Genomic DNA, 15,038 nt, shown 5'->3' on the forward strand with positions numbered 1-15,038 from the left:
AAAAAAAATGTTATAGTCAGTCTTAAATGCTACATGTACTACTACCATCCGTGTTTTATCATTTTGTACAGTACACTATACACTGAACATTATGTCTGCATATATGCAGTCACTACCGTTGTACTTTCCATTTCCTACCTTCCGCCCAGGTAGTACATGTGGTTATTAAGCAGGACAGTTCTTTTCAGAACTGAGAAGTCTCCTGAATTCTGAAAATCTACCCTGTGGTCGTAGAAAATAATATAGCAATAACAAGTTCTCAAAAGAGCATAATCTACCCATCAAGTAGATATCCACATGGTGTTTTATATATTATACATTATATTAGTTCACTTTTATATTGTAATTAAGTGTACCAGTGCAATTCAACCCATCGGTTTTCATACTGAACAATTGCTTTTTAATGTATTTTATTTCAATGAAATAAATCAATAAAATAACAACTAATGAATAAAAAATAGGTGTTACTTCAAACCAAATATACATTGATGCCTCACCATGCAACGCCTCAAATCACATTATAAACATCACTGTACCTAAACGTAGATGTATTATTACCGATATTATCAACTACCTTACGCATATTTGGTCTCTTTGCACACTCTATAAGATGCACAATGTAACCCAATTTTGAGAACCGCTTGTCAAGAAGCTGCATGGATTTCAAACAAAACATGCAAGGTTCAATCAAGTGTCATAGACACAGATTCCTCTCCTTGTTTAACCCCCCTCCTCCTCCTTTCTCCTCTCATCCCATCTCGTCTCATCCCGTCTCGTCCCGAATGACTTGATGATGATGTTCTTCACAGCAGGTGTGTCTCTGTAAAGCCATCTACCTGATACTGCCTCAGGCTGGGTGTGAAGTCCGTTTAAAGGCACTGGACACGCTTTGTAATCGCTCTGAAAATTAATGGCTATAAAAACTTGCGTGTTGAGAAGTACAGCAGTTTTGGATACAGGCATGATATTCTTCCTACTTAAAGGCAGTGGACACTATTGGTAATTACTCAAAATAATTATCAGCATAAAACCTTTCTTGGTTACAAGTAATAGGGAGAGGTTGATAGTATTAAACTTTGTGAGAAACGGCTCCCTCTGAAGTGACGTAATTTTCGAGAAAGAAGTAATTTTCCACAAAATTGATTTCGAGACCTCAAGTTTAGAATTTGAGGTCTCGAAACCAAGCATCTGAAAGCACACAACAAGGGTGTGACAAGGGTGTTTTTTTTTCTTTCATAGTTATCTCTCAACTTCGTTATTTTATTATTTATTTATTGAGAAAAAAAGAAAAACGGACCTCCTTTTGTATACAACAGCCTTTTAGATTGATATAGGATTAAAACAATCGAACGTTTAAAAAACCCAAAGGTGTACAATTCCTTAAAAGGCACTGGAAACATTTGGTCATTAGTCAAAATATATACCGGCGTAAAAACTTACCTGGTAATTAGCAACAGAGAGCTGTTGTAAGTGTCAAACATTGTGAGAAACGACTCCCTCCGAGGTAACATAGTTTTTTTTTATTTTTAGAAAGAGGTAACTTCTTAATACCAAAATATTTTAAACCTGAGAAAGACTTCAGGCCTGAAGCCTTTCTCAGGCATCTTAAAGAACACAAATTTGTGCAACTGGGTTGTGTTTTTTTCTTTATTTTCTTGCAAGTTCGATGACCAAATGAGTTTTCACAGAGTTGTTATGTTTATATGCCTGTTGGGATACACCAAGTGTGAATACTGATCTTTGACAATTACCAACGGTATCCAGTGCCTTTAACCGACGGTCCTCCATTATTGTTGAACCCATGGTGGGTTTAGTTGGCTGATGAGCTCTTTCTGAATCTAGTAATTGCTTGGACTGCAACTTTAGAAGACTCCTGGGAGTAATTTAATAGCAGAGAACACCTTGTGGCAAAATACACCTTTGGTTTTTGGAATCGTTCAAAATATTTTTTGAAGTGTCGGTCGTTTGTGTTGTCATTAAGCCTTCGAGAAAGACTCTGCTAGGGGCGAAACGCCAGGCCATTAACTATTTTTTACAAAATATTTTTTAGCATAAAAAGTTACTTTAGAATGAGCAATGGAGAGCTGTTGATAGTATAAAACATTGTGAGAAATGGCTCCCTCTGAAGTAACATAGTTTTGGAGAAAGAAGTAATTTCTCACTCAAATAGAAAGACTTCAGCTGAAGCCTCTTTATTATGCATCTGAAAGCACACAAAGTAATGCAACAAAGGGTGTTTTTTCATCCATTATTCTCTTGCAACTTCGACGAGCAATTATTGAGTTCAATTTTTCACAGGTTTGTTATATTATGCATACAGATATGTTGAGAAACACCAAATGAGAATACTGGTCTTTGACACTTTCCAAATCTGTCCAGTGCCTTTAATCATGGAGGTAGAATGTTTTAATCCTGTGTAACTTTAATTTCAAAAGGTGACCAGAAGCGTTTTTGAGATATTGCCAAAAATCTGGAGTGGTTAATGTCCCCGCAGGAAAGAATAATCCGGAATAATTGGAATACACAATCTGAGAAACTGTTCCATGCAGAAACGCTTCTCAGATTGATTTGTTTTCAATCCCCCTCTCTCAAACCACATTCCTTATTACTTGAGAAATGTTTCTCAGGATAAAACATTCATAACAGCTGCCTTTTTTTCCAAAGTAGGTTTTCATGGTCAATAATTTTGGGAGAAATAACCAAATGTATACTCTTCTTTCAAGACTCTTTCTTCAAGAAGTTACATGTTATCTGGTTTGGCAGTGATATTGCAAGCATACATTGTAGACCATTTCATCATATTGAACCCTTTGATTCGTATACACACAGGGTTTGAAGTTGGGTGGGAATTCCACAGGACCACAGGGCTTGAAATATTTTTATCAGGGCCCAATTTTGATAGAGCTGCTAAGCACAAACATTTTCTTAGCATGAAATGTTGGCCTTCATAAAAACAGGATTTCCAACCAAATTTTCACGTGATTTTCAGGATAAGCAAACAACAGCTGGATACCAGTAACGGGCAATATGCAACGAATGGAAATTTTGTTGGTAATCATGTTTTTATCAAGGAAGACATTTCATGCTAAGCAAATTTTTGTGCTTAGCAGCTCTATGAAATTGGCCAAGGTTTTAAAGACACTTGAGACTTTTGGTAACTAACTGTCAAATTTGGGTTGAGCAAAGATAAATTGACTAGAGCCGGAATTAAAATGTCAGCCAGTTAATCCGGATGTGGCAGGTTCAAATCCTGCTCTAATTAAATATTCTTTGTTCAACGCCAAAGTTCATTAACAGTCCTCAAATAAGCCGGAAGTCTGTTCAACAAATTAGGCGCATAATGCCCGCTCACCATAGTCTTATTGGGCATTTAATGATGATGAAGCATAATTGCATCACAATCTATTGTAATTACAGTGTACATAATTATTGATGTAGGTAAAGTACACATCTTCCAGTACTAATTTTGTAACGGGGTACCGTGAATATGAAATACAATGTAAAGTGTTATGTACATAGGTCTACATGAACATGAACATGTGGGGTACACGCACTTTTGCACACACAGTTGTGTGAATGACCCTTTATGCGTTCTATGGTAAGATGGTTATTGAAGGACACGCTAAGACACACATCCGTATGGATCAGGTTTGTTGTTGTTCTATTATTCCCTTTTCTGGGGAAGTCCTCTGTGGGGTCCAAGTTGAACTAAGGAAAACTTTGTGGGGTACATTGTTTCATTGGGTAAGATACATGTTCCCCACAATGGCACTTGTGTAAGCCCAGTAGGTACATGTATAAGTTGTACCATAGAGGAAATAGACCTCCATGCTTGTACTCAAAATTTGACTCTTTTGTACAAAAGATTCTTCTGTATAAATTAGATTCTTTTGTACAATTTCATCTCTCTTTTATCCCTCAAAGTACATGGTCACTGTGGTCAAGTGGTTTGACTGCAGGACTTGCATACACAATGTTGCAGGTTCGAATCCTACCAAGCTAACTGCTGATTTCACAATGACTAGAAAAAGTATTGTTGACTAGTTACTAAATCACAATTTCTAGATTTGTGCAATTAATAGTCATAGACGTTAAATGTTTGTAATAGAGAGATTGGCTGTTGCCAGCGTGGTGTTTACATCCCCTTATGGGAGTTTGCAGAGTTCCCTTGATGGGAGGATGATCTAAACAACAACATAATGAATTTGGTTTGCGGTAAACACCATGTGTGTATCTACTTGCCAGGTAGAGTTTGTTCTTAGAGAACTGTCTTTCTTTATTCTACTACCGCGGAGTAGATTTATCGGATGTTCAGGAGACTTCTCAGTTCTGAAAAGAACTGTCCTGCTTTTTAACTACTACCCGGGTGGAAGGTATAGAAAATTGGCTGGGACTACTACTTTAGCTTACGATGACTAGAGCGAGCTAGTCGAAATGTTGAGACCAATTCAAGAACTGACTCCGCGGTAGTGCAGTAAGTTACGATCCTTCAATAAACTATGCACTTTTACAAGTTAGTGCACTGTACGCTTTGCAAAATAAAAATTGCAGAGATCAAAGAAAATATGATGTCCTAAAAAGAATGTATAGTTTTTTTTCCATACAAATGAACAACTTTTTGAAAATTAATCTGCCATACATGTACAGTACGTACTTTTGATTAATTTGAAATCTTCCAACCTAAAACTACTGTAAAAAAAGGTACAAAGAACATTTTAAAGATGCTATGTCAGATTTTTGGCCGATTTGACCCAAAAATTTTGATTTAAAATTCAAGTATTTTGATGGGGGTCGAGCTTTCATTTGAGCCATTGCTCGAAAAAGTCGCCAAATTATTAGTAACAGTGAAATAAAGTGCTCAAAATTAGTTTTTGTCGGGATCCCGACAATATATCACGCGACCAATTCTTATGTGTTTTATAAGAAACGTTTAAAATTTTGGTCATGGTTCCTGACAATTAAAAGTAAAAGTTAAACTTGTTTTCGTTAGAGCGGGTGATACTCTTTGAAATACCATTCACTCAAAAAAAATCATCAATTTTTTAATGTTTGGGGCCAAAAATCTGACATAGCATCTTTAAGAGCTAGAAGGCAGTGTTAGAAGCGGGCAGACAAAAAATTCACATCTTGACATTGGAGGTTCATGAAAAGGCAATTGTAAAGAAATAGGTTGATATTAATAAGGCCACAAGAATCAAAATGTTTAGCGACTTGCTGTTTTCCTTTTAAAATTTTCTTTTTGGGCTGCCTGATATATTTTTCAAGTCAACCAGCCTGGGTTTTTTTTCAAGATGGTAGGCAGATTTGGTGTGCTAATTCCTAAAAATACAAACTTATTTATTTAAAATTCAAGTTTTTTCTTCAGGGGTTGTTAAAAATGTATCATTTTTTTCCGTAATTAAAAACCAGGCGTCCTCTAAAAAGGAAGCGGGCAGGGATGCTTAACATGAATTTTTTATTATTTTGCCTTAAAGACAGTGGACACTATTGGTAATTGTCAAAGACCAGTCTTCTCACTTGGTGTATCTCAACATATGCATAAAATAACAAACCTGTGAAAATTTAAGCTCAATTGGTCGTCGAAGATGCGAGATAAAAAAACCCGCACACGATGTTGTGTGCATTTGGAGGGTTGATTTCGAGACCTCAAATTCTAAACCTGAGGTCTTGAAATCAAATTCGTGGAAAATTACTTCTTTCTCGAAAACTATGTCACTTCAGAGGGAGCCGTTTCTCACAATGTTTTATACCATCAACTCGTCATAAATTAAGGTTTTATGCTGATAATTATTTTGAGTAATTACCAATAGTGTCCACTGCCTTTAAAGAGGTTTGGTCATGACATGAATCCCTACTGACTGTGAATAAAGATATGAAAGATGTTTGTAATATTTTATTTATTTATTTATTATTTATTAGTATAATACAAACCAAATGACAAGCAGCAGTAGCTGAAGGAGTCACTTTACAATTGTAAAACAATAAGCACATGATATAATTTACCTGTAGAATTTTCAGCTTTATTAGTTGTCAAGTTTTTGAGAAAAATTAAGTGAAAATCATAGAGCAATGTTTTCAGGAAATATGTTGTACATGCTAAAATAGTTTTGGTCTCACTGAGACAAAAACTAATGTTTTGAAATTGTTTTACGCATTTCTCAAAAACTACAGCACCTAAGCAAGTACTATTTTAAGGGAAGCTTTGTACCTTCATTATCTTTAAACCGTGTAAACTTAATGTAAATCTGTGGACGTTTGTGTTTTGTGTCATACAAAAAGTACCCAAACCTTAAAAACACTTTCCTTTATTTGTGCTTTCTCCAGCCACAGTATTCAGTGAAGTTACTACAGGTTTTGAAGCAGATACCACGCAAGCACGGCCCTGATGTATTCTTCAGTTTCTCTGGCAAGAATGGAGCGGTGAGTAATTGCATTTCATTACGATTACTGAAAGTTTCATTAAACGTAGGGTCATTGTTTGGTTTTTGTCAACGTGATGGTGATTGATAGGCAAAATTATCAAGAAAGATACAAAAAAAAGTCACTTGTAAAGGTTTTGGTTTAATACATTGTCTTATTGTTGACTGGGTTCTCCCCCATGCACAAGTTAGAGTTGCATGTCGGTACGTGCAAATTTCGGCGTATAAGAAGAAAAAAGAAACATTAACGGAAAACCATAAGATATATTTTAGTCTGCACAGTAGTGCTTTTCAAACCAAGATAAAACCCAAGTAGAAAACATTCCAAAGACCTCATGTATTTCAATTCAGGGCACATCGGCCAAAACTTTAAAATTTTGGACACAGAATGAGAACCCCCGTTGAGAAATTAAGAAAAACTGTCACAGTATTTTCATAAAGTAAGGTGAATCCATCCATGTTCAGTGAGGTGACAGCAGGTACCAACCACATCTCTGGCCGGCCTTAGTATTAGAACAAACACCACTTGAATTTGATTCCCCAAAAGTCTTCTTTAGGCGATCTTTGGACCACACTTTAAATTTGTACGTGAGAAAAAAGAACATTATGAGCCCATTTCACAGCGATTAGCATACTCGCATGCACCGGTCCCGTCAGCAATATTGGGAGTAAAAATGTATGCAAAGTAATTGTGTCCAGAAATGGTGGGCGTGCATTCTGTGGGCGTGCGTGCGTTCCATGTAGTACAAAAGGATCAATTAGTTAATCAAATTCCAAATTTTTGCAACTTGTAGATCAGAGCATACTGATTGAAACAATGGGTTGTCAACCACCGTTCTTTTCAGAACTAACTCTTCTCAAATGAGATTTACATATGGTGCCACCGCAAACCTCACCTAACTTGTTTGATATTTTTTATAAATTATCAAAAATTAGTAAAATGATATCCATTGGAATACATGTAGACTGTAGGTCTAAATGCAAATTAGAAAGCATTTAACTAACGTATACGACAGTCACACATCATGCTGTGAACATAAAGACATTAGTTAATTGCCCTTAAGACTCAAGTTTCCTTTTTAATAGGTAACACAAGTGTGGCCACAACACAAATAATATTCATCGAGCTGGTCAAATTGATGGCCTTCTCGTCTTACAAATTGCTGTTCACATGTTAGAGAGCATCTCTCTCACTCTCGGCCCGTGGATCCATGATCTTAACATACGACGACAGAAGGGCATTTATAATTTGTTGGTCATTCACTTCACCTCATGATACAATAGCAGCTAGCAGAGTGGTTGGGGTTTTCTCATGAGATAATAATAGGAAACAGTTTTTATATAACGCCCAAATCCACATGACGAGATGCTCTTAAAGGAACTTTACAGATTAAAGATGTAAAACAATTAACATGCCAATGAATATAAAACAACTGTAAACATAAACAGAAATTTCAATAAACCCTTATATTATGAAACTACTAGTAATATAATGAAATAAAAGATTCGTTTTTACAAATCCAAAATATGTATGATGTTACTTACATAGTACTAGTAGTTACATTTCACTCCTAAGCTAGGAGCTTCGTCATGATCTTCAACAATCCAGATGAACTTATTTAAAGGCAGTGGAAACTATTGGTAAATACTCAAAATAATTATTATCATAAAACCTTTCTTGATTATGAGTAATGGGGAACTGTTGATCGTATAAAACATTGTGAGAAACGGCTCCCCCTGAAGTGACTTAGTTTTTGAGAAAGAAGTGTTTTTCCACGAATTTGATTTCGAGACCTCAGATTTAGAATTTGAGGTCTCGAAATAAAGCATCTGAAAGCACACAACTTTGTGTGACCATGGTGTGACAAGGGTGTTTTTTTCTTTCATTAATACCTCGCAAGTTCGACGAACGATTGAGCTCAAATTTTCACAGGTTTGTTATTTTATGCATATGTTGAGATAAACCAATTGTGAAGACTAGTCTTTAAAAATTACCAATAGTGTCCAGTGTCTTTAATGATACTAGCAATATAAATATTTGAATATTTTATCAATGTATCTACTGCATGGATAATAAGCATAGTTTTCTCTCTCTCTCTGTGACCACATCAATAATTTTTGTTTTAGTTTCAAGGCTGATTTAAAAGGCAGTGGACACTATTGGTAATTGACAAAGGCCTGAGTTTTCTCACTTGGTGTATCTCATCATATGCATAAAAAACAAACCTGTGGAAATTTGAACTCAATTGGTCGTCAAAGTTGCGAGATAATAATGAAAGAAAAAACACCCTTGTCACACAAAGTTGTGTGCGTTTAGATGTTTGATTTTGAGACCTCAAATTCTAAACTTGAGGTCTCAAAATCAAATTCGTGGAAAATTACTTCTTTCTCGAAAACTACGTCACTTCAGAGAGAGCCGTTTCTCACAATGTTTTATACTATCAACCTCTCCCCATTACTCGTTACCAAGTGAAGTTTTATGCTAATAATTATTTTGAGTAATTACCAATAGTGTCCACTGCCTTTAAGCAATAACAAAATTACATGCATTTTTTGTGTGCAAATGACAGTATTGGCAATTATGTACATTTGTAGGTCAATGTATGCAGCTGTATACCAAATGAAGAATTTATGTCCATCAAAGTATATGTACCAGCATGAAACATTGATACAAAGTACATACGTGTACAGTTCGCTGTTTTTGTTCTTTTGTGTACAGAGCTGTCGGAAAGTAAAAACATCGGTTGCCAATAGCGACATCTTTCTCGATACTCAGGGATCGGGAAAAGTGTGACACTTTTTTTTAATATTTGAGGTTGAATATAGACAAATTTACTAGAGCGGGATTTTAACCAAGGACTGTTTTTTAACCTGTCGTCAACTGAGCTATATCTAGCCCTATGTTGGCGGTCTTCATCACTGTGTTTTATTGTGCACAGAGCTGTCAGTTTAGTAAAAACATAAATTCTGTGCATCAACGGAGATATCTCCCTCAATTTTCTGGGAAGGGGGGGGGGGGGGGTTAGGTCCCAGGTTTATTTCCAGGTTTATTTCCATACAATTAGGCAGTATAATATAAGGGGAAAAATAGTTACCGGAACTTAATAATAGTATGGGGAGGTCGGATGAAAAGCCTAAGGTTGTACAAGGTCTGGCCTCTTCAAAAAGGATGTAAACCCATGAGTTTTCAAAATAACCAAGCAGAGGCGGGGGAGGGTGGCATGGATGGTTAGTGAGTTAACTGCTCTCCTCTCACCACTGTTGCCCTGGTCTGCTTCCCGGCTAAGGCCACTGTGAGTACAACTCTGCATTGGTTCTCTCCTATGCCACAAGGGTTTTTCTCCAGGAATCCTGGTTTTCCTCCCTCTGGAAAAAAATCAAACCTGTTCAATCTCTTGCTGTGGTCTGTGGTCATTAATTGGGTCGATGTGGCTGGCTGCCAATGGCGCCCTTGCTTGCCTGTGGCTCGAACACAGTGTGTTGCCGCATCCTTCACAATTTAGCTTCTCAGCTGCCAGTAAGGATGATTAGCCTCCCAAATTATGATTAGTATTTTTTATTATAACGCAGTCCTCTGCAGAATTCACTGTACTCGGCTACCATGTTCTTCTATGTGGACACTGCAATGTAAAAAGAAACAAAAATTACTTTGAAGCAGGCCTGGAAATAACCCACTACACCCACAGCAATTGCTGTGGTGCCCTCGGCAGGGTTCAAATACTAACTTACATACCCCCATCCCCATAGAAGTGCCCGCTACCAGCAGACAATTACTATGCACTTTCATCATTGAAGTTCAAGGCCTGATGAAGCAATGTGAAAAGCAAAACTGTAATGTTAGCTTTTTGAGATGCTGACGACAGCAGACATAACATTCCCTTTTTGCGGCTCTGCGCACATACTCAGTATTGCTTGCGTAGGTCTGTGCATGCACTACTGGTGAGTATTGTGAAAAAGGACCATCCAAAACTCTACAATTATGTTTTATTTTGTCCCAACTCCTTTTCTAACATCAACTGTTGCACTATTTTCCTTTTGCTGTGAATTCGCTTAGTTTTAAATTCTCTTGGATGATGCTTTTGTACTTTTCCTCAGTTTAAGGGCAACTACACGGGACATCCCTTAGCACTTGTCTCTGATCACATTTCCCTGGGGTGTACTGTTTCATCAGGTGCCAAACGGCCCTCGCATCAATGACATTACTAAAGGTCATTATATTGATTCCGCCCTTTGGTTGGAACTAGATGTACATGTTACGTTACCCTATTGTCATGATTTCAGACCATCGAGGCGAGTCAAGGGATATAGGGATATCAGCTGATATGGGAGCCCGGGGCTGTCAGAGAAACAGATGATGCCAAAAAATTCTCCCTTCCGATTCGGGTGACAATGTAGAACGATATCTCGTGCCTGGCCGGGATGTGCCGGAGTGTAATTGAATTTGGATGCGCACTGAAGTGATTATTTCTGGATATTTTGGAATTATGTCTATCGGTTGCCTTACCTGATCGTCTTGATGTGATATGGTGAACTGGGAAGGTGGCATGGCAGAAACGATAACTCGCTTAGGGACTGATGCATGTGATGTCCAGGTACATTGGACGTGTTGTGAAATACTTGAACCTATATAGTGTAAATGTACGTACTAGTGCTGTGCATTATCAGTCTACACTGTAGGATTAGTGACGTTAAAATGTACTGCACAGTCGGTTGGACCGATTTCAGCAACAGCAAAAGATTTGAAACTATAGCAGATCTTCATCTTGCACAGACCATCATTGTCTTGTTTCTTGTGTGAATTGGCAATATTGAATACTGATTCTCATTCAAGTACCAAACTATTTTTTTAAGGAATTTCCACATTCATCCAATCTCATCCCTTGTAATTCTAACATCTGGGCATGCTGGGAGGTTCCGGGTCTAGAATAAGGGGAACCCAGGACAGCAGGAATTTTCACAATAGACCGTTTTGAATAACCCCTTTGTTGCTATGAAATTTGCAATCTTGTACGGCAAACCGTATGCGCGTCTAAATGTGTACGTCAAAGAAGCCTGCAGCACGTAGCATTTGTTTTTTACGGCACACCACCACGCACATGCTCACAGACGCCATGTTGTAGGGCAGGGTTTGGAATGGTGACGTCATTTTTAATTTGGTCTATAAGCAGTTGTAGCACCAGTAGAACTCTTTACTGCTGTACGCAGATAAAGAGTCAAAGCTGTGAAGGGTCCGGGCGGAAAGTTATGTTCCATCTTTAACTCAATTTCTATAGTATGTAACGCAAAGAGGCTTCTACATTTTGTAATGTTATCTCACCATTGAAAATTTAGAGTTCGCCACTCAACAGTTACGCTTCTGTCTGCGTGGGCACTGACTATGCAGATTATTATACCTCAGTACATATACATGATCAAGAGCGGAATTTTCACTGGTCCATACACCATCATGTTTCGGATGATTTTTGCTGTCTATCAAACGTTCATGCTAGTATTTTCGCACAGGGTAAATAACGCAATGTGTAGGAGACTGTAGCCCGCATGTGCAACAGTCCGCTACACTTGCTACATAAAATTGGGGAGGTAGTGCTTTCTGCTCTACCGGCTAGGCTTCGAATTGAAGATACCCAAGCCTACATTCGCATGGACTGTGAAAGGGGTAACCCTGTTTCAGCCCTAGGAGTAGGTGGCAATGGCCTCTGGAAAAAATAATTGTAGCCCACAGAGTGCTGCATGAAGCAATCAAGGGACTGTTGATTAGGTGTACATAGGTGTTAGTACTACACATGCGTGAACATTGCCCTAGATACATACACATGAAAATATAGCGGCCTGGGGACCTACATAGTTTGTCAACTTCCAATACCTCGGGGAGCTAATTACATCAAATGTCAAGCCTCAAACCATGTTTTATTTGTGTACTGCTACACACACTCAATTCAAGAGCCTTGAAGAGCAAACACTCCATATTATTATGCGTTATTATTATTATTAATGGTATATTTTATTTCGTAATTACTGAATAAAAGGTTACTCGCAGTAAATGTTGGATTGATGTGTCAATTGTTAGAATGGAAAGTTAATCAGGTGAAAACACCACGGTCTATCATTAACAGTGCCGCAATGGTTATTCAGTTTTATCCGTTAACTGCTTCATGGAACTTTAACGTGGCAAAAGAATAATAATAATAACAGCTCTTAATAGTGCAATTTCCAAATTTTGCTGATCATTGCGCTTCATAAACACACTATTATCCTTTATCACTAGGCCATTTATTTGATTCCTTAAACCATCTCACATCCCTGGGGAGTACCCAGCCTATGCTGTCAATTATGAAGGGCATCATGCTTAATCAATGAGCCAATCATCGCTGTCCTCACAAGAATCCATTTACCCCCGAGTGGAGAGTGTCTTGCTCAAGTACACAATAGTCATGACCGGGAATCGAACCCACACCTCAATGACATGGTCGGTCGCCTGTGCATGCAGGCTACACAATGGAGTACCTGGCTGTGTTTTGAGCCCAATTTCATAGAGCTGCTTACCCTTTAAAGCAAAGAATCCTCGCTTTTACGGGAGCAGGGAATTCCGTGGCTTGTTCATTTGCATACTCCATGTTACTAGGCATTCTTCGCTTACACAGCTACATGTAGCGCAGAAATTCAACGCTAAACACAGTAGGCGGAGAATGGTAATCGCAAGCGCAGCAGAATTCAGCGGTAAGCAAAGCCATGAAATTGGGCCATTGTGTGTATACACGCCTGCTGAGGGCATTGCCGTCATTTTAAAAAGCAGGTTTAACAAGCTACCCTTTGCGTTTTTGAAAGTTTTGCATGTTTTCACATCTTCGGCATTAATGTGCAGGACATCACTGTCCATTGACAAATCCTCCAGATCTATAGCATACAAATATTGAATGCAAGGGAGTGGATTGTCGCAGAATATACTGATCCATTTCTTGAGGCAAAACCGAATGAAATGGAACAACTAGATCTTACCAGGTGATTATATTCTGCGACAATGCATGAACGAAATACATTCAGAGTTTGTTTAATAGAACTCACACATCATTTGAAAATGTTTAACAATAAACAAACAGTAAATATTAAAATAGACACGGAAACTGGTCCATCCTAAGCTCCGAAAACTCTTTTAAAAAAACCCTTCTAATTAAGGTGAATGACTCCATTTATACATCAACCTTGTACGCCATGTGATATAACCTTGCCTTGTTTGGACAAACAAGCGGGATCAATTGTTTTGGGAACAAGGCTGAGTTATTAACCTTTGAAAATCAACTTACCTGTCCTATATTCATTTCCATATACAAAGGTTTCGATGGTCCAATATTGCTGCAGTAAATACATGGCAATAAATAAAGGATGACACGTGACGAGTGTTCCACTAATCAAATAACAAAGACCTAAGTGAGAGTTACATAATAGAACACGGTTAATTAGGTTAGGTAATGCTTTTAGCATTAGACGTGCAAACAATACCACTATGGTGGCGTACATGTAATTACCGTTTCCACCTGAGCTCTGAATAGCACTTCTATAATATTCTTTAAAAAAATCCAAAGCAGACGCTTGATGGACATTTCTCTCTGAGTCTTTGAGTCAAGGCTGTTTGATTCGAGGCCATGGCTGTCCTATACCTACTGTAGTCTTGAATCAAAAGTAGGGTTAGCGTATCGGACCAATTGGCGTGAATTGCGGGCTAATATGCGCAAACTGCAGCTGACAATTTTTTTATATTTTTTTATTTATTAAAATAAATAATTAAAAACATTCAAACCAAATGCACGGTTTGTCCTAAACTTTTTCAGTGACTATCCCACAGGACCAGTTAGCTTGTCATTTCACTACTCCGTCAACTTTTTCACTGGTCCATATTTTATGTTATAACACCCCTTACCAATATTCTGCCTTTTCATTGGTTTAGAGCGCGTCACATGATATGTCTTAGTTAGACGACGGCCGTGTGATAGTGCATCGGTTTGCCGTGCGCCAGTCCGAAGACTATCACACGGCGTGCAGTACCCAGACGTCCGTTGCGTGTACGAGGATGATAAATTAATAGTCTGTAACCATTTCGGATTACATGACACTACATGCAGCACAGTAAAAGTTTTCGCAATCTGTATTCGCGTCGTCCGTGGATTGTAGCATTCGGGTCTGTAACTTAATAGTACAATATTTAGAAATGTTTTGGGTGTTATAAAACAAATATTGACTGCTTTTACTCGTGCAATGGTTAAAACTATGACTCCCTCGGTGATCCTCGGAGTGTTCTTTTTTCCGAGGCAAAGCCGAGGGAAAATAGATTGCTCCGGGGATCACCTCGGGAGTCATAGTTTTAACCATAGCACTTAAAGCAGTCAATATTTGTATACTAATCAGGGGCACCTTTCAACACTGACAGAGCCAGTCTGACCACTTGGAGAGTAATTCGACTGGTAGCCAGTCTGACCACTTGGAGAGTAATTCGACGGGTCCTCTGGCATGTTGGGTGTTGTAACTGTTAACGCTGACGTGTACGCTTTACATTTAATAATAAAAATCCATCAAGTGCAGAACAAAACAGAAGGAAATCTCGGTGCGCTGCAGAAATTTAAAAAT

General features: G+C 38.0%; 1 protein-coding gene across 1 annotated transcript in view; it reads left to right on the forward strand.

The window, feature by feature from the left end:
- The window catches only part of LOC117294009 (neurobeachin-like), a 115,597-nt gene that overhangs the window by 30,973 nt on the left and 69,586 nt on the right, over positions 1 to 15,038 (forward strand). The window contains exon 5 of the mRNA XM_033776524.1: positions 6,325 to 6,420. Coding sequence (XP_033632415.1) covers positions 6,325 to 6,420 — 96 coding nt within the window. The remainder of the gene's footprint in view (positions 1 to 6,324; positions 6,421 to 15,038) is intronic.

The sequence above is a fragment of the Asterias rubens genome, chromosome 8 (assembly GCF_902459465.1).
Source record: "Asterias rubens chromosome 8, eAstRub1.3, whole genome shotgun sequence".
Lineage (NCBI taxonomy): Eukaryota > Metazoa > Echinodermata > Asteroidea > Forcipulatida > Asteriidae > Asterias > Asterias rubens.